Genomic DNA, 22,149 nt, shown 5'->3' with positions numbered 1-22,149 from the left:
TATGAGCGTGATGTGATTTTCCTCCCTTTTTCACTTCAGGCTCCAGGCTGATTAATGGCTACTGGGGGTGTCACATCCATAGATTTTGACCAATCTGGCAGATCCCTAAAGGGCTTACGCTGGTACTTTGGGAACATATGTAGCATTTCAGGCTGGGAATGTATCTGTCCTGGAGGAGAAATTTGTTTTGCAGCATGAGCTACCAGGAGAAAAATGGTCATTGCAGTGTGAAGCGGATGCTGCGAGGAGGAAGCCATTGTTTTGTGAGGGGGCTGGATTGCTTAGCTAGCGATGGAGGAAAAGTGCTTCTCTCCAGAGCCATGCAAATCGTCTGGCTGTGATTTCACTCACGGCACAGCATTGGTTTTAACACTAATCAAAATCTGCACTGGGGAACAGATGGGTAAGAGCATACCGAAGGAAAACAGTGTAAACTCTGCTAAACCCTGGGCGGAATTCAAAGGGAGCCAATTGCTAGAGGGATGGATGCACTCCTGTGTAAAAAAGCATCTGTGTCAGGTTTCTCCTGGCTCTTTCGGGGGAGCTTTCATGGGGCTAGGCATGCATGCCCGCCTCTTGCCTTGTCGTGTAAAGAAGGTGCTGGTTTTGTGTTTTGTTTTTCCTCTCGTGGTTCTGGGTAAGATAACTATCTTGTTAAATTAGAAGAATATGTGCTGGAATGAACACGCAGGGAAACTGTCACACTTGTCCTGCTGTGCAGCCAGCAGTTTTGTCCCTTGCTGCTTAATCCTGCTCAGGACCCAGTGCAGTCACAGACTAAACATCAAGGCTGATGCAAGCTTTTATGTGCTCCGCAATTTGAAGAAAGCGTCTCCTGTTTGTTTTCCACTTGTAACCCTTTTCTCTCGAGTGAGATCCTGAAAGGCATTTCTTCATCAGCTGGAATTTGAAGAAAGTAGGAAAATGTTTATTTCATGCCCTGTCTTTAGCGCTGTGGTATTTTAGTATGCAGCCACTGGGGATTAGTGCTGTGACATTAGTTTTGGATGAGTACTTTGTAAAATCTTGCCCCTCTGCATCAGGGAAAGGTTGCCCCTGGTCTCATTGGAAATGCAGTGACTTTGTTCCGTTACTGTCAGAAGAAAAGGCTTGTTTTCTCTCAACCTAATCCTTTTCTTAGAATGATCTGCTTTTATTTATGGTGTACGAACACATCAATTCTGACAGCTTGTTTCTATAAAAAATTGCATCAGAAATGAGTATCCAAGCCAGAGAGATTATACGTAGAAATACGCAATTGCCCTTCTGTGAGTCTGTTTAGCTGTCAACAAGCCATCTACAAACTCCATTTGTAACAACGAGGTGCTTTGCCCTCTATTTGCCAGAAGCTGTCACCGTGAGAGGATCAAAAGTTTGGGCTTGTGTGCCTTGCTTCGAGCAAGCGTGGCCAAGCGGAGCGAGCGCATTCCCTGCCGGAGGCTGAGGGTCTGCCTTCGCCTTGCCATCGCGACACCCGGCCAAGCGCCGGTGCTGGTGGTTGGTGTAGAGGCTTGGGCTGTGCTGTGCGACACGGAGAGCCAAGGCTGACTTGATCTTTGAGCAGTGGTGTATTCCGCTTGCGCTAAGCGAGCTATGTGTGCAGTGACTTTGGGTCGCTGTGGCTTGATTATAGCCCCAGCAGTGGCTCTGTTCATTGGTTTAACGTAAACTGCTTTATTTCGGTGTGTTTGGAAAGATTACGCTCAAAACTTTCACATTTAATGTGGAATTAATCTAATGGTCCATTAACTTCTTATCTTACCCCATTAATGATGTTTAGTACTTTTAAAAATAATTTATTACTGTTTCTAATTCCGTGCCATGTTTAGCATCTGGTACTGTAGTCTAAGCTTAGGAAACAGTCTGGCTCCTTGTAACTTGCTGGGTCTGTGGGCTGACTTGAGACAACACCGACCGCAAGCACTTATCTTCCCTTGCTGTGGGAGACAAACAGGGAGCAGAAGCATTAAACCAGACCTCCTCGGTAAGGCACTGAGGGACGGGAGGGTGCTGCCAGGGCCAGGCTTCCAGAGGAGCCCTGCATCCTCTGGGCAGCCTCTCGCCTGAGGCCAGCAGTGAGCAGGCTTCCAGCAGACGCTGCCGTGCGGGTCCCCGCACCACAGGGAAGGTGCTGGGGTCTGAGCCAGGCGCGGAACCAGTCTTTGGTTATGAGCACCAAGAGTTTTTAGGACGGGACTTTTTGGGAATCTGGCTGCTGTTATGGCTGGGGCTTGTGGTCCTTTTATTTCATGTCTGGGACTCCTGTTTCATATTCTGGATCTCATATTCATATTCTGTAGGTGGGATCCTACAGGAATGACAATCCTACGTTTGATGTTTCAATAAGTTCCCAGCAAAATACAGTTCTCTGCTCAGAGATTGATTAGACTGTTTGCTGTCCTACAAAATGTGGTATATTTCTCATTTTGTACAGACAAAAAAACAAACACAAAGTGACTTAGAAGAGTAATGGTTCCTGTTCTTACTCTGGTCAAACAAGAAAAAAGCATTTTGCTTCAGACTGACTCAAAACAGAGATGTTGAGTATGCTGATCAGACCTCATGTAAGTGTTTCAGATTGACATGAAACAAAATATTTAACTAAAACTTCATATTGTTACCTCCACATTATTTATTCTCTAATCATATCTAAACATGTTTTATTTAAAAATAAAAATTTGAAATACTTTATTTTCTGAAATATTTTTTGTTGGTTTGTATCAAAATGCTTCTAAGACATTAAATCATTAAATAATTTGTAATTACGTACTTGATTGAACTATTTCCAAAAAAAATAAATAATATTCTCCATTATTTCTAGCTGGTTTGAGATCAAATCACGTTTTTTTCCTTATTTTAGTACCTTTTAGACCTGCATATGTTTTGAAATCAGGTGTATTTATTCACAGAAACTGGTACTACTTTTGCACAAAATTTCACCTTTCTCAGAGATAAATAGCAAGTGTGCAGGACTTTTGTTTTCAGGAGAAAAAAAAAAAAGAAACATTGAAATGAATAGCACAATATATCAATTTTGATTTTTTTTTTTTTTTTAATAAAAAAAAGGGCAGATCACTGAGGGCAGATGTCCATACTCTGCATGTGAATGGTGATCACTGCGTGCCTGGCAGTTTGTAAATGCCAAGTACTTATTAGATGTTTATAAAATTATTTTCAGGCACTCCAGATGATGAATAGCTTGCAAATTGAGCCTCTTCTTTGATGAATATGTGATGTGAATATATGTGCATATTTGCCATTTCTGCACTTTTGGAATCAGTGAGTCAGATTTCAAGACATCAAGATCAGCTAGAGTGAGGTGGTCTGAAACAGCTATCTTTTTCCTTCTGCTGGTCTTTAAATGTTGAAGTAGAAACCAGCTGTCCCCGAAACACATGAGAGCTTGTAGGGGTCAGCAGCGCCCGATCGTCGGGTGATGGACACGTGTCGATGCTGGGCACTCCTTGCCTAACGTGCTCCATCCCCTGCTCGCGCTGCTGTGCCCCCCAGTTTCTGTGCTGTCACTTTGCTCCTCGTTTCCTTCCACCCGTCGTCTCTTGACCCTCTTCCACAGGTTCTGTATTTCAGTGTTTCTTGCCCAGCTTTAGTCGTGGCATGGTGGCGTTTTCATTGGGAGTTTGGCTGCCCTTTCTCTGATCTACCAGAGGGCTTCAGCCCCCTTGGTTGTAACCGAGATTTGCAGCTCTGCAGCTGGATTTTGTCAGGCGGATGGGAGGGGGAAGAAAACACTCCCAAAGCCACCAAAACTGTGATTAATACAATATGAAGGATCCTCAGTGCTTTGTGTATTTATGGATTTCAGAATCTGGAAACCAAGATACTAAATAAATCTTTAATGTTATGTACATGCATAAAATTTTAAATTACTGTGTAGTGAGCTCATTGGAGAGGGATGGTGAGAAGAAATTCCACATGCATGTGATATTTTTTTAATTCTGGGTTCCTCTGTTTTATATTTTTATTTATGTAGAATTCGATTTGCGTACAGCAGCAAATACACTTTAGGCCAAATAGCTGAAACGCACGTACTTGCGGCCTTAATTTTGGGATGCAAATTCCACGTGTAGTTATCTTTGTAGAAGTGGCTTATCTTTCAGGTGTTGAGCAACCCCTGGCTGCCGTGTAGTCAGTGGATGTTGCAAGGGGTAAACAGCTCTGAAAATCAGGCCGCTCCTGTTTTGGTGAATGAATCTGGCATTTGCTCCACCAAATGTTGCCCTAAATAAATAAATCGTAATATTGCTCATTTGGCAGGCTTTGGACAGCTTGACATATCGCACTACATCGTCATTCTGTTTTCCCTGCTGGTCCGTGTGTGTGTGTTAGAAACACTGAGGAAATGCTGATTGAGCACAGAACTCACTACTGCTTTTGTGAAACCTGTTTCTTCCCATGGAGGGGATAAATCCCTTCACAGAAAATACTGCAGAGGACAGAGGTGCGTGTCTGTGCTCAGCAGGTTCTTCCGAGGTGAGGGTGCCCCCCCTTGTCTCCTGGTGGCCGTGTGCCTCTGAGCTTCTCAGAGGTCTCTGGTCGCAGGCGGATTCCTCCTTTGCTTTTGGTTCTAACAGAATGGTATCACCCTCGGGATGCCCATCGAGGTGGTGTGCATTTTTGAATATGTATACATATATATGTTTATTGTACCTTGCAAATAGAGAGCAATGTTATACTCGGCATCAGTGCAAAACTTACCCAAGTGTTTATTTAGGTTTGTTTAAAGAGACCCCATTTTCCTGAAGGAAGCGTAGGCAGCAAGGACTAATGGCTGACCTCTGAGGAAAGGTATAGGTAGCTAAATCGCCGGTGACTGGTTCTCTAAATCCCTGCAGCAAATGCAGGTTGTCTTAGAGGCTGGATCAGCACAGCAGAGAATGCCTGAACTCGCAGGGAAGACTAGATTACACTCAATTTTTTTGAATCTTAGAGCCCTTCTCCACACTGAAGGGACTTACTGAATGATATTTGTGGCCTCCCAAATGTTGTTTTCACTTAGCTCATTATGATATTTCTCAAATAAGTGAAATGCATATCTCTGGGCACATTGTGTGATACCAGGCACAGTGTGACAGCATGACTAATGTGCATCTACAATTAAATAAAATTCCTGGAGATTTCTTTTTTCATGTGGTGGTGCCAAAAGATTGCAAAGTCTTTGTGATGTTGACAGTTGAAATAATTACACCGCATCCATTATACTGTTCGTTCTTGGTAAATTAGATTTCCTGCGTTGGGCTGAGCGGGGGGGCAGTGCCTCCCACTTTAACCTGGTGTCTGTAATGTACTCAGTACCATGTCTGCGTGCTGTATTTTCATCTATTGAGTACCAAGGTTAATTCAGGGATTTTATTTATTTATTTTTTTGACTAAGATTAGTTGCATACATATACTACCTCTTGTTACGGACTCTTGTGTGTCGCTTTCCACATACTCTCATCCATACCTGGAGAACGAAGGTGGTCAGCCCAGTAGTTTACAGGAAAAAAGCTATGCTCAGGAGCCTAGAGAGAGAAAGGGAGAGTATGTCTCCTTCCAGAACTCAGAACTTGCTTCTAGTGGTACCCACATACCTCTTCCCATTGTGTTTATGCCTGGCCTCGCCGGTATAAAACCGTGTGATTTCTCAGAGTTCTCATTTAGATTTTTCTCATTAGCTCTTACTTCCTGAGAAACCAGGTAACTTCTGGAGTATTTTTGTGTTTTTTTTTTTTTTTAAAAATACTATGGACCTTCAAGAGCAGACTACTGGCCAGTTCCTGAAAGTCAGCCTCTAGCAGGGGCTGTTCCAAACTGGAGGCTCTCAAAGGTACGTGAAAATGTTGGCTGGTGCCTGGGAAGGAGGAAAAACCGCCCTGAGAAAGCAGGTCCTGCCACTGGGCCTGGGAGGCAGCGCGCTGCAGAAGCATGTCCGATCGCAGCAGCCTGTCATCCCTGCCTTGCTGCTCTTGCAGCTGTTTGCAGCTGTGCAGAGCAGGACCCAAATGCTGTCAGATCAGAAGGATAAGTATTTATTCATAAAGTAATTGAATTGACAGCTTGGATCAACTCGTGTTTTTTCCTTGCCTGCTGTGCAAAACCTGACTTGGATGACAGGAAAATTAAGCTTTCATAGTAGAACACCACTAATCACGCACAGGGAGACGGAGTTAGAACACATCCTGGCTCATCCTGAAGCACAGGCTCCCTTTTTAATCCACTGCTGTTCTCTAACATTATTTTTTTTATCACAGGGATAAATGTGTAGTATTAATTTTTAGCTTCAAGCTAAGCTTTGCATTGACAACAAGCTATCATATTTCATAGCAGTGCAGCCTCGTTGTAATATCAGAAAGCTGAGATTGTGTGATTGATGCTACTAAGTTATGTAATGTGCCGCATTCTGTTGTCAAAAATTATTTGTGTTATTGTCAACATGTTAATATGTCTAGACAGCTTTTTAAATAATTGCTGCAATAAAAGAAGCTTTTGGATAAGAAACACGGTGCCTGGCGGTTTGCAGAAAGGAAATGTGACTGAGGCTTATTTATCACTTCAAAATTACTATTCCTGAGACAACAAATCTTTGGTTCGTGCAGGTAATGGTTATTGGTTGAGATTTTTGATTGGAATTCTGGATACATCCCTTGTCCTTTATGAAGAAGGAGTAGTCAGTGAGGAACGAAATGAATTATTTTCCTTTATTTAAGATTCAAATCATTTTTAGTAAGACTATGAAAAAGAAATTAATGTGAAAGTCAAGAAGGCAAACCTGTAGACTGTAACCAGAATTTGCAATCTAATTTCTGCCCTCGCTTGCAAGTAAAGCATCTGCCCTTGAGTTAAGGTACCAGGAGCAGCACCTGCCTTGTAGCCCGGGTACCATGGCAGGGTCTCTCCACGTGGGGCTGGAGGCAGAGGGGCTGCAGTCAGTGTGGTGTTTGCCTGGCTGGGCTTGCATTGAGCTGCCACAGAGGAGTGTTTCTGGGTGTTCCTTGTGGACCCCTTGCTGCTGTTTAGGTCTGTACTGGTGTTGGGCATAGAAAGTCATGAAGCAAAGCTTGCCTGGAGCTTCAGCTGATTTGCTCTGCTCTTTTGAGGTAGCCTCTTTGACGTTGTGGAAAATAGATTTTCTCCTTGGCTAGCTTTTGGCCAATGAAACTCTAATTCCGTGTTAGCTCTCAGTTCTGGCTTACCTTTTCTCTGCAGGCGATGCCCACCTGGGTCTATTGGAGCACTGGAAAGGGGCAGGAAGACATAGGGCTGCTGGAGATGCAGGGTGAGAGCTGGTGGGGAACCCACAGGTACCACGACTCGCACCAGTGCTCCTCCTGGGCTTGCAGAGAAGGACGACCCTGAGGTAGAAGGTGACAGCAGTGCTGTTCCTTTCCAGAACTAAAAAAAAAAAATAAGAGCTGGATGTATCTGAGCTTAAATGGATAATTGAAATCATAATTAACAGCCCTTTTTCTGCCTGTGCAAGAGTCACGACGCTCCTCTCATTTTCTTCGTATGTTCAGTATCCTACTTTAACAGTCTGTACTGTGTGGTTTTCTATGTTGTTTACAGTGTTAGTTCTATTTAATGGTGATTCATCCATGAAGTCACCAGTTTACCGTAACAGCATCCTGACTGACGAAGGAACGGAGCGACAATCTGTGACCAGACATTGCTTGCCATGAATGTGAAGCGTCAGACCTGTGCCCGTGCTTCCACATGTGTGTGCCCATGCTTCCACGTTTTTCTAGCGGGCAGGCCAGTAAATCTGGACAGTGAAGAAGAGCGTGTGGTTGAGAAAGTACCCAGAACGGGCACTCATCTGACTGAAGGAATTCGGTTAAGCTCTCCCCTGATCCGTGCAATGAGTCACCTGCTGGTAAGGTTGTGGGAAGAAATTTTCACCTTATGCCTTTGATCTGATCCGGCGCCAAGCCTCAGATGTTCAGGATTTCTCTCTGATAGCATTGTGGAGTAGATCTAAACATTGGTATTTTGACACCTGAGAAACGTGTTAATAAGAGTAAAAAAAACTGTGTGGCCTGGCAGTTTTAGTGCTTTCTTCTGTGCCTTTTCTTTCATGTGAGTCTCTTGAGTCCCTATCTCATCTCTTAGTCACTTGAATTAACTTATTTCAATAGCCATACTAATGTTGAGCAGGTTAGTGAAAAAAAAATTCTTAAACGTTACCCAGCCCTTGTGTTTTGACAGATCAAATGTACTAGTAATGCTCCTAAAATCCTGTGTAGCCTGACAGCTTTAAAACCAAGGTGTTCAGTTGTACTTACATAAATGCAAAGCGCTCGCACGTGTATGCACAAAGGAAAAGCCTGAACGGGCAGTGCATCATCTTTCTCTTTTTGTTAGAAGCGACCGTGCACGTCTCAAAAGATTAACTGAGCAGTTGGAAAGGAATTAGGGCCTGGTTTGGTTAGAGGCTTTTGCCGGAAATAGCTTCCGGCCATTTTTAGAGCAACAAAATCTCAGGAAAATTTAGCAAAAAGGGCAGCAGTCAAAAAAAAAAAAAAAAAAGGCATTGTGGTTGTACCCAAAGTGGGTCACAGAGCCAGATTCTTTCTTGGTTTAGTTTTGAATTAAATTAGAAAGATGGATTTAAGCAGGGGATTCAAGGTGGAGGCGTTTTCAGTTGCTTACCTACGAGACCCACTTGTGCCATTCTGTACGGTGTGGCATGGCAGAGTGCCTTCGGATGTGGGCGTATCTCCCCTGGACAGCAGAGACAGCCAACCAAACCCAAGTGTTGCAGGGGGAGAAATGTATTTCGTTTGGCTTTTTAATTTTTCAGAGATAATGTTTACATTATTTTCAGTCATGAACCCTACAAGTTTCTATATTCTATTTCTTTTAGAGCTTTAAATTAGGAGGTCCACTAACTTGGACAGCACCATTCAAACACCATCTGGAAATAGCAGCATCTTTTCTTTCTAATAAAGCCCTTTGTTCCAGGCAGTGGATCTTATTTTTGAGAAACCAGCTGCTCACTTTGGTAACCATTAACTATTTGTTGATTTTACAATTAAAAGCGACTTCAGCTATTACTCAAAAGCGAATGATGACTGTAGTAGTGCTGCTGCTTTTTTTGTACGAGTTTTAGGACTCCTGCCAGTGTGCTCATTTCACAGGGAAGCTGCTGTTGCCTAATTACTTGACAGAAAATGCCAATGCTTTCATCTGCGGAAGAAGAATCAACTTTTTAATACCACGCTACTGATTAAAGCTGGCACTTTTTGCATTTAGGCAGTCAGTGCAAGCCGGTGGTCAAGAGCAGAGCTGCAGTCTGTAAGTGCAGGTCCCTGGTTTATCCCGGTGCTTAGGTCTGCGCCTTTGGGTTTGCCACATTTGGTGCCTGTGCTCTTCTGTTGATGTCAGCGAACTATTGTAAATAACTGGCATCTGGACCCGTCAGAGATGTGCAGGGGTGCAGTCCGTACGGGACGGTGCCCCTCTTGTCAGTAGCCGTGTAAGAAATGTTCTGCTAATTCTGGACAAGTTGTCTTGGTTCTATTACATTACTGTTCCGGCGTTGCTCTTTCACTTAGGCAGCTCTTTTCCCTCCCAGGTCATCTCCTCCCCCGGTACTTGGGGCCATCCCGCACCCCCTCAGCCTTTACAGCTCTCCAGTGCCAGCATTCACCCCTGTGAACAGGAGGGACTGCGGCTTCGTTCCCGTGCTTGCTTGGTTCTTGACACTTCTCGTTGGGTTATTGCTCTTACAGTGCAAATGTTTGCCCTTTAGGGCTAAGCCTGTCGTGCAGGCGGTGCTGTTATTCCCAGAGCAGGGATATTCATCGGAGTGCACATCGCTGTACCGAAGCCAGGCTGTGAGCTAAGGTGCTTTTCCAGCATTCTCCGGTTCCTCGTAGTCTACCAGTGCTACTATTTATTTTTCAGATTTAAAAGCAAATCTCATATATCTGTCTAGCTTTTCTTCTAGATTTGAATTCATGGCTGTGCAAAGTTAGACTTGGCCAGGCAGTTATTTAACCTTTTTACCACCAGAGGCTGGATTCCCCCGTTATGTTTGTAGTTCTTGTATTCTGTTAACAGGGGTGGCTGGGTTTCATTACTGACAGTAATGGTGTCATGCCAAATAGCCTTTGCAGTGATTTCCAACGGATGAGAAGATGAAGGAGTCGACATATTACTATAAACGCGAGCTATTGCCTCTTTTGTGCAGCAAAGAGAATAAGCTCCTGGAAATAAAGGCTAATGAGCTGTGCAAAGCACACTCAAAGTCATAGGAAATTGAAGTAATTTTAAAATATTTGCGTAGTACTTTCTAGCGTGAGCCAAGTCCTCATCTATTATAGAGCAGGCAAGGAGCTTAAAATTAATAACCTAATTGATATGTATAGTTCATTAAGATTTAATTTTTAATGATAATTTATTTCGTACTTGATGTTGTATGGCCACCACAGGTCAGAGCAGAGCAGCAGGTTGTTTTGTTGTTCAGAAGAAGTTAGTCACGGTCTGACTTGGCCTGGGAAGCCTTCTGACAGCTTCCTGGAAAGCAAAATTTTGCTTCTCAGTAATGGTTTCCCTTCCCTTGAGAGAAGGGCCTTGCTACGTTTGTTTGGGGGGGGGGGGGGGGGGGAGAAAAAAAAAAAAAAAAAAGAAAAAAGGTAGGTAGGAATTGAAAGGCAATTTTTTTTTTGAAACTGGCAATTTCTGAGAAGTCAGTAGTTAAGAAGAAACAAACTGAGAAGATGTCTGTAGGTCTTTCTTCCTAGTTTCTGTCCTTTTTTTAAGTGGAGAAAGTGGGAAAAGGAGGGGAGGACCTAAAGCCTTAGAAAGCAGCTCTCTGGGCTGTTACTTGCTTTCAGTGCTTTCAAGCCAGCTCAGGAAAAGATTTTTTTTTTTCTAATCTAAGAAAAAAATAAAAACGTACAGCTCTACGTGGGCTCTCTCTTAGCAAGAGCTTATGTTTATAGTCTCATTCATTCATGTAAAGAGGATTTCCCTCCAAAGAAGCATGTGTCACATTTTGGCTCAGTGTTTGTCTATTAGCTCATTCATAGTAGTGGTCTTATGCATCTGCTGATTTAACCTTACTGCCTTCTGGGGCCAAGCAATAGATTTTGCTTCTTTGGATTCAGAAATTGCACTGTATTCCAGGCTGGATAAACGCTGGTTATTTACTGCAACCCTTGCACAGAGAATCGTGTTTGAGGCTTGGCTGTTATTCTGTTGCTTTTTTTTTTTTAATATGTTTACTGTCCTTCAAATACTGAGTGATCTTTATAGACGCTTTGCTCAGAGTGACCAGAAATTTTACTAATCCCCAAATCAATAGGATGTCATCGATCTGTCAGAGCTGTGACTTTCGTACCTTCAAAGCACGATCAGGGGGGCAGTACTGAAGCGCGCAGCGGGGAATGCTGCGCAGACAGAGAGCAGCGCGCTCCTGTGTGCGACCTACGTTTCTTTCCTGCCCTTCACCTCTTTATCCTTGCTTACCGTCAGGCCACAGGCAGTGCAAGGAGCTTGGGAGTAGCAGAAGACATGGTGGGAACCTCTGTCCTTGGATTGATCCTGCAGTTGTGGCATCTCCAAGACTATCTTTCCTTAAGCTTAGCTGCTCTATGTTATGAAGTTTCAACTCCAAAGCTCTGAAATTAAAGAGAGAAGTTGAAGTTGAGCAGTTTTAGGGTTGTAAGGACATGGCAGCAGGCATATGGGTTGCACGCTGTTTGGCAACACTTAAGGTGCCTTTTGCAGTAGCTAAATTCAAACTTCTTGGTCTCATTTTTGGAATTCTGATGACATTGTTCAGGGATACATAATTTAAAAGAAAAATTAAATTGAAAGTTAATCTTAAAAATATACTCATAAAATATACTTCTGAAAATAGCGGGTCAAATAAAAATTGATTTTGCAATTAGTTTCCAGTGATAACTTGGAGTTTTGCTAAGAGGTTGTGTTGTTACTGTCTAGCTACAGCCTCACGATGCTCTGTTTCAGGGCCCTTGCTTCTGCTGCATACACGTATCAAGTACAACTGATGCTGTGATGATCAACAATTCTTGGATTTCATTTTCTTCTCCAAAACAGCCTTTGATCTATAACGTGGGGCAAGCCAAGCGCTTCTGCTCCTAGGCTTGCTCATCTGTAGGGCGAGCAGCACGTGGAGGGGCACCAGGCGTGTGCTCACCGAACGGTGACAGCAGCTCGAGGCGCTCCTGCAGCACCCTGCGTGGTGGCAGCCCTCGCTGGAGGCGGGGACTCTGCATCTGCACGCCAGTGTTGTGGGGTCTCGGCTTAGACTTCTCCTGGTCCTTCTGCTGTTGTGGAGAGGGCCCCACTCCTCTCACAGCTTCGGGTGTTGTGTGCAGAAGAAGATTCTCTTGAAGGTGCGTCTGGTTTGGTGAGCAGAAAGCTTCTTGGCTCAAGGGAACACTCACAATTACCCAACCAGCCTGTCAAAATATATCCTATTATGTAATTTGCTGCACAGTTCAACCTTTTGAAAGCATTGTCGTTCTTTTTAAAAGTTCTGGAGATGATGTGTAGTTTTTTTTTGTTGTTACAAGAATAACATACAAGGCTTTTAGCAGGGGTTCTTTTAGTACCTTCAGTCTTCTCTCGTGTTTGATTTCTGAGGCAGGGTTAAACTCTAAGCTTCGTTGAAGGAGTATATGGTTAAGAAATTATCTTTTTGTTGCATATAATGAGAGAGCTGTGCCGTCGTTGACTTGTAGCTAGTGGTGAAAAACTGTGCTGAGTCCGCATTTCCCCTACTTTACTGCTTTGCTCCCAAAGAGCTGAAACAGTTCAGATGTTGGCCCCCAAACCCTTCTCATATTCATTCAATATTTGGTACCATTCTTACAGTCTGGCCTAGTTCCAGAAATTGAAAACAAAAAACAACAGATATTGCAAGGCTCGAGGTAAAATTATGAGAACTGGCAGCTTTGGAATTGCATGTTCCCAAATGACAACTGATTTTTTTTTTCCTACGTTGTTCATGAAATCATTTATTATGCTGATGCTAGTGGTGTCTGTATAAACCTCCCTGAATAGGTGCATGTTCTTTACAGAAGTTTGTATAAATGTGTATTTACAAGTAAATAGATAAGCGGTGTGCTTGTTGTGATGTATTATTGTCTCCGATCCTGCTCTTCGCCCTGTCCCCGGTGCCGGCCGTGGCTGAGGCAGCCCGGCAGAGCTGCCTGTCGCAGAGGAGACGTGTTTTGCCCCCCGGCAAGGCTGGCACTTGCTGCGAGTCGCACCCGTCTGTCAGTTCCTGCAGCAAGACTGATGACAGCCATGAAGCGTTTGCAGGCTGGGCTCTGCTCTCCCAAATACCAGCCAGCTTGCATTTGGGCTGGATAAGCGACGAAGGCAGGGCAGCGCTGAGTGCAGGACGAGTGTATTTTCCTTTCAAGTCCATAGGTAAAAGGCCGCCTCTGATGGAGGCTTTGCTGCTGGTGGATTGCCCTTAATGCCCCGAAGAAAATCTGGGTGTGAAGGAGGGGGTGCACAAATCTTCCCGAAAGAAAAATTGCGGAGTGAGCAGACGTACGGCCGTGCAGTTGGGATGACTGAATACTTTGTGCCCAAACTTGTTTCTATTATTTATTGTTGTCCTTATTTTTTTTTGAGAAGAAAACTTCATGCGATATGTATGGTCTTCTCACTGAAGAACAGAGTTCTCTTTCTTTGTCCCCCAGACTACCAGAAACTATTTTTCCTGGTTGTCAGAAATAAATTAATAACAGTTTTCGGGTGTCATTTCGTAAGATCTCTGGAAATACGGCTTTTTTTTTTTTTTTGAGGCAGTCTGTTGTAGCTGTGGCATCTGGTATTCAGTTGATGTTCTCAAATTTTTCTTAGCTTTTCTGGAGGGAAGGATTTGAATCCTGACCGTGTCTTTTAGTTTGGTTGGAGTTGAAGTCATTTGTTAACAAACATGCTCATCTGTCCAGTGGAGAGGAGCTCCGCTGCTGGGGTCCTGCGGGCTCCTCTGCGGCTTCCCCCGTGCTGGCCGCCCCTGAGCAGGCATGCAGGGTAGGCGAGAGGGTAAGTGCTGAGCGATGCGTGCCTTCTGCAGGTGCCACGTTTCCTTACCCAAAATTATCCGGAGGCTTACAGAGGCTGGTTCATGAGGAGGGCTGTCTAACAGGGGGGCTGTTCCTAGACCTGAATGAAAATGAAACCTGGGGCTTGTGGGGATCAGAAGGAGTACTGGGAGTTGTGTCCGTGGCCTTGTTTCAGGGCTCGCATCCATCTTCTGTTCCTTGGCTGCTAGCCTGGGTTGGAAGAAGCAACAGCGGCGAGGGTCACTCTGTTGGTAGTAGATGTCAGAGGGGTCGGCTTGCTCCTTTCAGATGCAAAAACACACACCCCCTGTTGGCTGTGCCTTTCTCGCCTCAACCCTAGATGACTGCAGCATGTTCTCAGTAGGAAATGTGCCTTCACACGGCTCAGGAATTGCAGCGGTAATGCAATAGTTTGTCAGAGAAAAGAGAGCATTGCAGCTCTGCTCACGTTCCTCTTCGGAGATCAATCATCCCCCATGAGAGAATGGTGTTCCTGAGACCTCTGTCCAGAGAAGGGAAATTGCTTAGTTTGTAGGCAGCAAAAAGTTTCTTGTGTGATCTAGGGAAAACTAAATCATAACTTTTCCTGCTTATAGATCTTTGGATTCTTAAGGCATAAAGCAAACAAGACCATGGTTTCAAGTATCAGCAGGACAGGTGCAATTTTCTCTCTTCCCATGCTGAAATACAGATTTTTATGGTTGTGGCAAATGGACTGGCATTTTCCTTGGCCACTGCTTTTACCAGGGGGTGTTCAGTTACCAAGTACTTGTCTCCCAGGAAATAAACTGTATGAAGAGCAATGTGCAACTCGGATGCCTCAGGAGCAGCAGAAGATGGATAACAATGGAGATTTCTTATTCCAGATGAGCATGACTTCATAATCTTTACATCATTAATTTGATGTATGCATCACCTTCAACTTCTGGTCAGGCACAGGGTGCCTATATTAATTGCTTTCCCAATTGCTACCCCTTTTACCTTAGCAAAACAGGGGTGAAGGAGGGAATTGATCTTTCTCTTGATCATCTCCACGCTTTTCTTTGGCCCCTGTTACCCCTTTAGATACAAAGGGGCTTAGAAGTGATAGAGCCGTGATCTTCTCTAAGTTGGATCAGTGTTAAAATTCCTGCTGTGGCACATTGCAGAAGCTTCTCATTCTTGCAAACACAAAGGTCCCTAATCAATGACAGCTGTTGTAATGAGGTTAGTGCTAAATGGGCTTCAGGATGGTTGGAGGGGCTGGTTAGTCAATAGCCTGAAATATGAACAAGAGCGAGCTGACCCTGGGACATGGCAAACGGCTGCTGGATGTGTAAGCGATGGCTCGGTGCACAGTGCGGGTAGGATGGTGCTCTCATTGCAACTTCCATGTTGCTTTGAGTTGCTTGTCCTCTCTGAGTGTTTTCAGATGTTGGTAGATGTAAAGGTGAAATACCCTTGTCCCTTGTCCCCCCCCGTTCCATGATACAGTGTTGGTTTGCACAGTATTTGATAAGGGTGTGTCATTGTTGATACCATCCTACCAATTCTCAAGAACAGAATATACACTTCAGTTTAAACTCCATGTACTGAGAAGATAAATTTGGCTTTGGAATACTGCATCCAGTCGCTGCCAAGATACTGAATTTATGGTAGAAGTTTAGAAAAGATACTCATAGTATCTTTTTGTAAAGGTAGAATCAAGTAAAATCTGTAGCAGTGGAAAGCCAGTGTTTTATCTTAGTTGCAGAATGTTAATAATTTTTTAAACCTCTATTTACTCAAGAGCTTTAGTTCATTAATGGGCATAAACAGAAAAATTGCCAGTTGGTGTGGAATGGAAGAAACAGGAACGGAAGGACTAGAATTAAGCAGTGGTTAAGGGGTGTTTTTATTCAGTGTTTTGTCGTCTTGGTGTTATTCGAGCTTTCCTTTGCTCCTTGTCAAAATGCGGTAACATCAGTTCAACACTTTTTCACGTTTATATTGTCTGTCTGCTCGTAATCGCTCTCATTAAACCCAAGTGTAAAGAAATATATGAGGAATGTTACAGACTGTGTACGGATTGATGTTGACAGATTTTGCTGTTTCAGAAAGCACAAAAACATTGACTTGTTTAACTTCCCTTTAAGACTCGCATTTGCTAAGCGATAGATGAATTCCCTCTGAAGGCTTTGCCTTCCCTGTTCAGCACAGCCTTTTGGTTCGGTGAAACAAGGTGGTTTGAGATGCAACAGACCCGGTAATGACAACTTCATCATCTGAGCTACTTCACAGGAATTTAAGCTGCAGCTTGCCTAGGGCCTGGTTTTTCAAAGCACATCATCTAGTCCTCAATTTCAAACATCCGTTTGAATCTACTCTAGTTCAGCCAAATATGTGTCGTCTTATTTCCTACCTTCCATAACAAGCTGTCTGACCACAAGGAAGGAAAAGCCACCAGAGCTCAGTCTAAGCTGCTCCAGCCCTTGAGCTCTCGGGTCCCATAATGGCACATCAGCAGCCAACAACCTGTTTCTGGATTCATTCTTGCATTTCAATGAAGGAAAGATAAAAATGTCCCTAGCTTCCCCATGGCCTATACAGCTCTAAATACAGGGATAAAGAGGAAGATCTATGATTATTTATGTATTTATTTATTGTATTTGCAGTTTGGAAGTGCCAAGCTGAGCATGTTAAGTACCTTTGATCCAGCACATTCCTGTTGCACCCAGGCGCCTGAAGGGGCTTGTCCAACCAACTGCTTTGGCCTGCATGCACAGATTATAGGCAGTGTAGCACAAGGGCAGCACAAGAAAGAAGTACACCTTTAAATAGGTGTGGCACGACCCATTTTCCTCTCTTGTGCTGCATGGTGTTCAGCTGCTGGCTCCCGTTTGCACGGGCTAATCCCCTCCACTGCTTGTGGCTCTGCTGCCAGGGTTTGTCGGTGGCTGGAACTAATGTCCAGCCCATTTTATAACCATGTGTTTCAAGGTCTGTCCCTGCTTACTCTTCCATGCCATTGCGCTGGAGTTATTCATATGTGTACGGAGGAGGTTGGTACCCTCTGTCTATATCCAGATGTGCTGCAGTTGGAGGGCAGGGACTTCATCTCTTTTGTGCCTTTGCTCAGCTGTGTAGGTGGGCATAGCTGGGGGCAGAAGCAAGTGCCAATGCTGATTTTTGATCTATTATCTTGGCTGGGGGAGGAGGGAGGAAAAAGAACTGACATTTTACTCTTGATTGAATCTTAATCTTTAAATTAGTAAGAATTTGAGATTTCTCAAGCTATGATTTTAGAAGAACTGTAATCATTTTAAGAAGACAAAGCCTAGGAACATTATGGTGTTGAATGTAGAACAAACTGATGTTTGAAATGATGTGTTGTACATCTGCACATATCAAAAAAGGAATTCAATTTGCTAATTTTGTTTTGGATCTTACCCCCCTTTCCTCATGTTCACCCATGTTTTGTTTTCTTCCTTTTGTGTCTGTAATTGCATGCATTATTAGAACTGGCAAGACGAGCACCTCCAGATGCATCCTACAGGAACCCAGCCAGTGCTGACTCTATTCCCATATTAGATGGCATGCCAAGTCAGTGAAGCTTGGTGGTCAAAATCCATTCCCTTTCTACTGTGTTCTAAACCCATCTTCTCACAGAATATTTTGACACAGGATGACTTATGATAACCTCAGAAGTTGTCCCAGGCTTAAGAAGGTGCCTTTCAGTAGTTGAGCCGCCCTATTTAAAAGTAGCATTTTGAAATAGTACTGTCTAGAAAGCTAGCCCTATTCTTCTGTCAGATGAAACACCTTGAGGGATTTATAATCTATCACTTTCAACTTTTCACTGTCTTTTTCAATTTTCTGTGATGTTTGTCATTTTGAATAAAAAAAAGAAGCAACTACTTTTAGTAAACAGTGTGTTTTGTGCTGTGATTTCTTGCAGCCATATAACAATAATTTTTCCTTTTGCAGAACTGCATATTCATTTTGCCTGTTATTTTACAGGTATCAGGCAACAGCGTATCTACATTGCTTCTTCATCAGAATCTTTTCCTAACTGGAGATCTATACTATCACCAACACAGCCTTCCACAGAAACTAAGACTTCCTCAGTAGCTGATATTTCTATGGGACAGACTTTGGAGAATGCAAACTTGCTTCAGATGATAAAAACAGCACTGACGGGCACACGTACCAGAACTTTGGATCAAATTAACCTGTCACCTACCCTTTATCAAGGCAGTGGAAATAGTGCATCCCAGGAACCCGCTGAAGTTTCTGCCGAGTCATCTCTGAGGTCATCATCGCAAGATGCAGATGAAACAGCTGGTGAATCAGGTTTGCCTCAACTCAGTATGTTTGCCACATTGTCCACTACACCATCAATGACACATTTGAGTACAGCTGTGCCATTTCAGCTAATATCATTAGAAACACCCTCCATTTCAAAAGAAAGCACATCAGGACCAGACATGCTTGCTGCTGTTCCATCACCATCATTTTCTTCATTGGCAATACAATCACCTCATACCATTAACTTTTCTAAATCAGCTGTACTGGCATTCAAAGTTCCTTTGTCTGCAGAGCCTGAACATTCCTTCAACACAGATTCAACCAGCTCTCAGGTTAGTGAAAGCAGAAATAGCCTTTTAAGCATGGTCACTGATGTAAATTCCAGTACGGTGAATCAAAGAAAGGGTCCTGAGTTGTTTATGGGTACCATGTCTTTCAATCTCTCTGGATTGTCAACAGTGCATTTTACAAAAACAGTGGAGAAAGAGTTTCCTTCAGAAAGGACCTCTTTTTTATCTGTATACTCTGATACTCCTGTCTCAAAAATATTGTATCAGTCTTACATGCCAGTAACTTCCAGAAGTGTGTCATGGTTTCCAAATGAAAGTATGCATAATGCATCTCCTACCGGAGTAAAACCTAATAATCAGCCGTTTAATTCACTGTTGATTGACAGAAATAATGATATCACCCCTCTGTCATCACCAGTTTTTCAGAATAAAGCAGAGGTTCTCGCATCGTTCTTCCGTCCTGTGGGTACTCCACATACAATGCCCCAAATGAGTCACCTCCAGTCTTCCACAGCACTGACTAATTGCACTACAGGCTCTGCCGGTGCACCTTTTGTGTCATCAGCTTCCCAGAGCCTGGCTGAGGTCTCCAGCTCAACAGAGAGCATTTTTTCCCTTTTGTTGACAAAATCACTTATTCCTGATGCAAAGCACGCTCACAATGCAGTGCTGCCAGTACGAGTATTTAGAAGTGAAACAGCTTTTCTTTTTAGAAATGCAACACGCTCCTCTTCAACAAGCACAGGGTCTCCCTTGCTAACTGAGACAAATGAGACCTTTGCTAGGTTAGCACACACAAACAGTCCAAGCACAGCAGCAGCCAATGAGGGTATTTTACAAATCCCTTCGGCTGCTTCCTCACAGCGCTCAATGGTGGCTCTCAGTCAGACCTTTGCAGAAGACCTCACTAATGGAGCTTATGAATCAAATGACATGCTGTTGCCGACTGCTTTTGCACATCCTCTCCCAAATTCTGGTGGCTCTCCATTAACAGGAACAGGTCAACAGTTTTTCACAAGAGGGGTGGCAGCAAAAATGTTCACGAACTTTAACGCTAATATTATTTTGCCTTATGGATCTCAGCTTTCCAAAGTTTCTCCAGATATCCATATTGGTAAACTCTCCAAAGGATCAAAGACACCGGGCACTGTTTTGGACAGAGAAATGACTAGTCCTGGTCTAGCTGCAGTGTCATTAATTACTGCCATTAGAGGCCTTTCAACAACTGAACTTGCTCTGAGGAATACATCTGCTACTACTGTCTCTGTGACTGCACATCTTCTACCTGTTAATGCAGAAAATCCAGACATACCTGCACATGAAGACAGAACCATCAGAGTACCCGCTGTTGTAACCCCACATACAGAATATTCACCACCAAGAACTTCAGATCAGTCTGATTTTACCTCTGGTCAGACTCCACATTCAGTTGCTACAAAGCAGCTCACCTCCGGTGTGCCTTCCGTGTGGCGTATCCTGCCATCATTTGTTTCCACGACAACCAGGAGAGACAGCCAGAGCTCATTTTTTTCTGGGATTTCAAGTGCCACCTCTGAAAGTAATTTTGATCCCATCAACTCTCCCAAAGTCGCAGCTTCAGCTTTGACATGGACCAAGGCAGTGTTGTTGTCCTCAGATGGCATTAATGTTTCTTTGGTAAAAACTTCGGTCAAACCGGCAGTAAGAGAAGTTCGTCCAAGCACTTCTCCATTGGAAACCAAGTATCGTGAACTGTATTCAGTGGTTTCAGGTCTGCAAAAGAAAATGAGTACAAATAAGCAACCACTTTCCTCTGCCCCTTCAGCAACACACACACATGCAATGTCTAGTCAAAGTGGTTCAGATTTACCCTTCACTGGAGCAAAGATGAACAGTGTTCCAGAATTTGATGTAGATGTGTTCGCACTGAAAACATCCTCTGTCCAGTATTCACCCCTTGCTACCACTTTGACAGTACCCACCACCTTGCAAAAAAAGCATGGAAACGCAGCTGAAAACATTACTAATTTCTTCACCCCTGGGGACAATAATACCAGTGCACAGTATGAAGCACTGCTCCAGTTACACATGCCTTATGTTAACGACACAGGTGTTTTCCCTAGCTCTCTAGAATCGCAAACAACTGGTGCTGGAAAGATCACTGTACTGACAAAAACCTTGAACACAACACCAATGTTGGCTTTTCAGCTCACTGACAACTCGACTCTTTTGGCCAGCTATGAAATGAGTGCTGCCTACAGCATGACGCCAAGCAAGCCTCCTCTTCCTGTAACTAAGCCTTTTAGCTCAACTCTCTTACAGAGTTTTGTTACAGAAGAAGACGTCAGTTCTGGAAACTTGCCAGAATTTCTTGATAACCAGTTAGAGTCCTCTGGTTATTTGGTTGTGGCTGATAAAATTCCAGGTACATTTAGTGTGGAGGAGTGGGACACAAATGCTACAAGGCATAGTCTAGTTCCCTTTAGTACATCTAATAAAGCTACCAAGGGCATGCTGTTGCAACCCCCTACCATCAGTCCTCTGCAGTCAGTCATCATAACTTCTGTCCATCCATCACCAACACAACTAACTTCTGCTTTTTTGTCAACAACCAACTTTACCCATTCTGTCATTACAGTGTTATCTGGAGTGTCTTCTGGTGCACTGCCTACAGTAGGAACTTCAGAAGCAAAACCACTAACAAGAAAATCATCTCCAGCTTCACCAGTGCCAGCTTCTTCCTTCTTTTCGCTAGGCACTGAAAACACACCTTTGCCATCTGTGATGGCTTTAAACACTCCAGTACTGACACTAACAAAAAATAACACTGCCACAAAATTGACCTCAGTTCTGAGCTCGGTAGGAATACATGCAGATCTTCCTTTTGCAACAAGAAACACAGCCGCATCACCTGTGGACGTGACAGCTCTGTTTATAACCCCTAAAAGTAGCACTGCCATGGCTTCCACGCTCGCACCCACAGCACATGTACCAAGACAGATAAAAACAACAGCCACTGACAGCCAGAAATTCCCAAGCTCAGAAATCACCAAAACGTCAACCCCATATCCACTGACAATTACAGCAGCTTTGACATCTATTACAGCATCAGCGAAAACAACTAGGCTTCCCCCTTCTCGAATGGAAAACACTTCTGCTCCTCCAGAAACAACAGCAGCAGTGGCTTTCGCTAACATGACAGCAGCTCCTCCCCTGGATTGCCGCCTCTCCTGGAACCTTATGGTTAAAACAGGTACGTGGGGCCACTGAATTTGCTGAAGGATCTCTATTTTATACCCGATTGTATCACTGAATACCAGGTTATTTTCAAATGAATATTTAAAGATGTGCAATTCAAAATAGGAGGATTTTGAGCTGTCTGCGTGAACAGCACAACTTCTTATGGCTCTAAGAGTATTTTTCACAGACAGCTTCTCCTTAATCGTAACAGCTCTAGACTAAAGGGGTCTGGAGAAGTTGCCCAGTCTTCCTATGCACTCCTTATGGTGGCACGGTGCATCACCAGAAGATGCTTGTCTTCAAGACCTGAGCAAAGAAGA

General features: G+C 43.7%; 2 protein-coding genes across 18 annotated transcripts in view; one reads left to right on the top strand and one right to left on the bottom strand.

Annotated features, from left to right (window-relative positions):
- Positions 1-22,149, top strand: part of KIAA1549L (KIAA1549 like) — a 144,121-nt gene that overhangs the window by 35,192 nt on the left and 86,780 nt on the right. For 12 of the 14 annotated variants that reach the window (XR_014584925.1, XR_014584926.1, XR_014584927.1 and 9 more), the window contains exon 2: positions 18,033-21,842. Coding sequence is in view for 8 of the 14 variants with exons in the window: in XM_083837836.1 (XP_083693962.1) it covers positions 18,033-21,842 (3,810 nt within the window). In the remaining 6 variants the exon portion in view is untranslated. The remainder of the gene's footprint in view (positions 1-18,032; positions 21,843-22,149) is intronic. The other 2 variants (XM_083837835.1, XM_083837834.1) reach the window with 1 other exon arrangement.
- Positions 10-20,089, bottom strand: LOC310900238 (uncharacterized protein). 4 transcript variants are annotated; one of them, XR_014584936.1, is made up of 4 exons: positions 20,017-20,089; positions 11,473-11,624; positions 7,194-7,392; positions 10-5,522 (listed from the first exon to the last, which is right to left on the bottom strand). XR_014584936.1 is itself a non-coding variant. In XM_083837915.1 (4 exons), the coding sequence occupies exons 1-4, from the start codon at positions 19,970-19,972 to the stop codon at positions 5,495-5,497; spliced, it is 429 nt and encodes a 142-aa protein (XP_083694041.1). In that variant the 5' UTR covers positions 19,973-20,043; the 3' UTR covers positions 10-5,494. The 4 variants fall into 4 exon arrangements, 3 of the variants coding, with proteins under 3 accessions (XP_083694041.1, XP_083694042.1, XP_083694040.1); XM_083837915.1 differs by having other exon boundaries at positions 19,923-20,043; XM_083837916.1 differs by having other exon boundaries at positions 7,194-7,382; positions 19,923-20,043.

Source organism: Anser anser (genome assembly GCF_964211835.1).
Source record: "Anser anser genome assembly, chromosome: 5".
Lineage (NCBI taxonomy): Eukaryota > Metazoa > Chordata > Aves > Anseriformes > Anatidae > Anser > Anser anser.
Note: the sequence above shows the minus strand (reverse complement) of the source record. Positions and strands in the feature narration are given on the sequence as shown.

Excerpts from the sequence above, each read along its gene's own strand:
- LOC310900238 (XM_083837914.1), bottom strand. The coding sequence starts at position 19,972 with ATGTGGGGTTACAACAGCGGGTACTCTGATGGTTCTGTCTTCATGTGC. Across the intron at positions 11,625-19,922 it reads GGTTCTGTCTTCATGTGCAG|AGCTTTGGAGTTGAAACTTC; the intron begins GTATGTCTGGAT and ends CTTTAATTTCAG. Across the intron at positions 7,383-11,472 it reads GCACTGCCTGTGGCCTGACG|GAACAGCACTGCTGTCACCT; the intron begins GTAAGCAAGGAT and ends AGTTCTGGAAAG.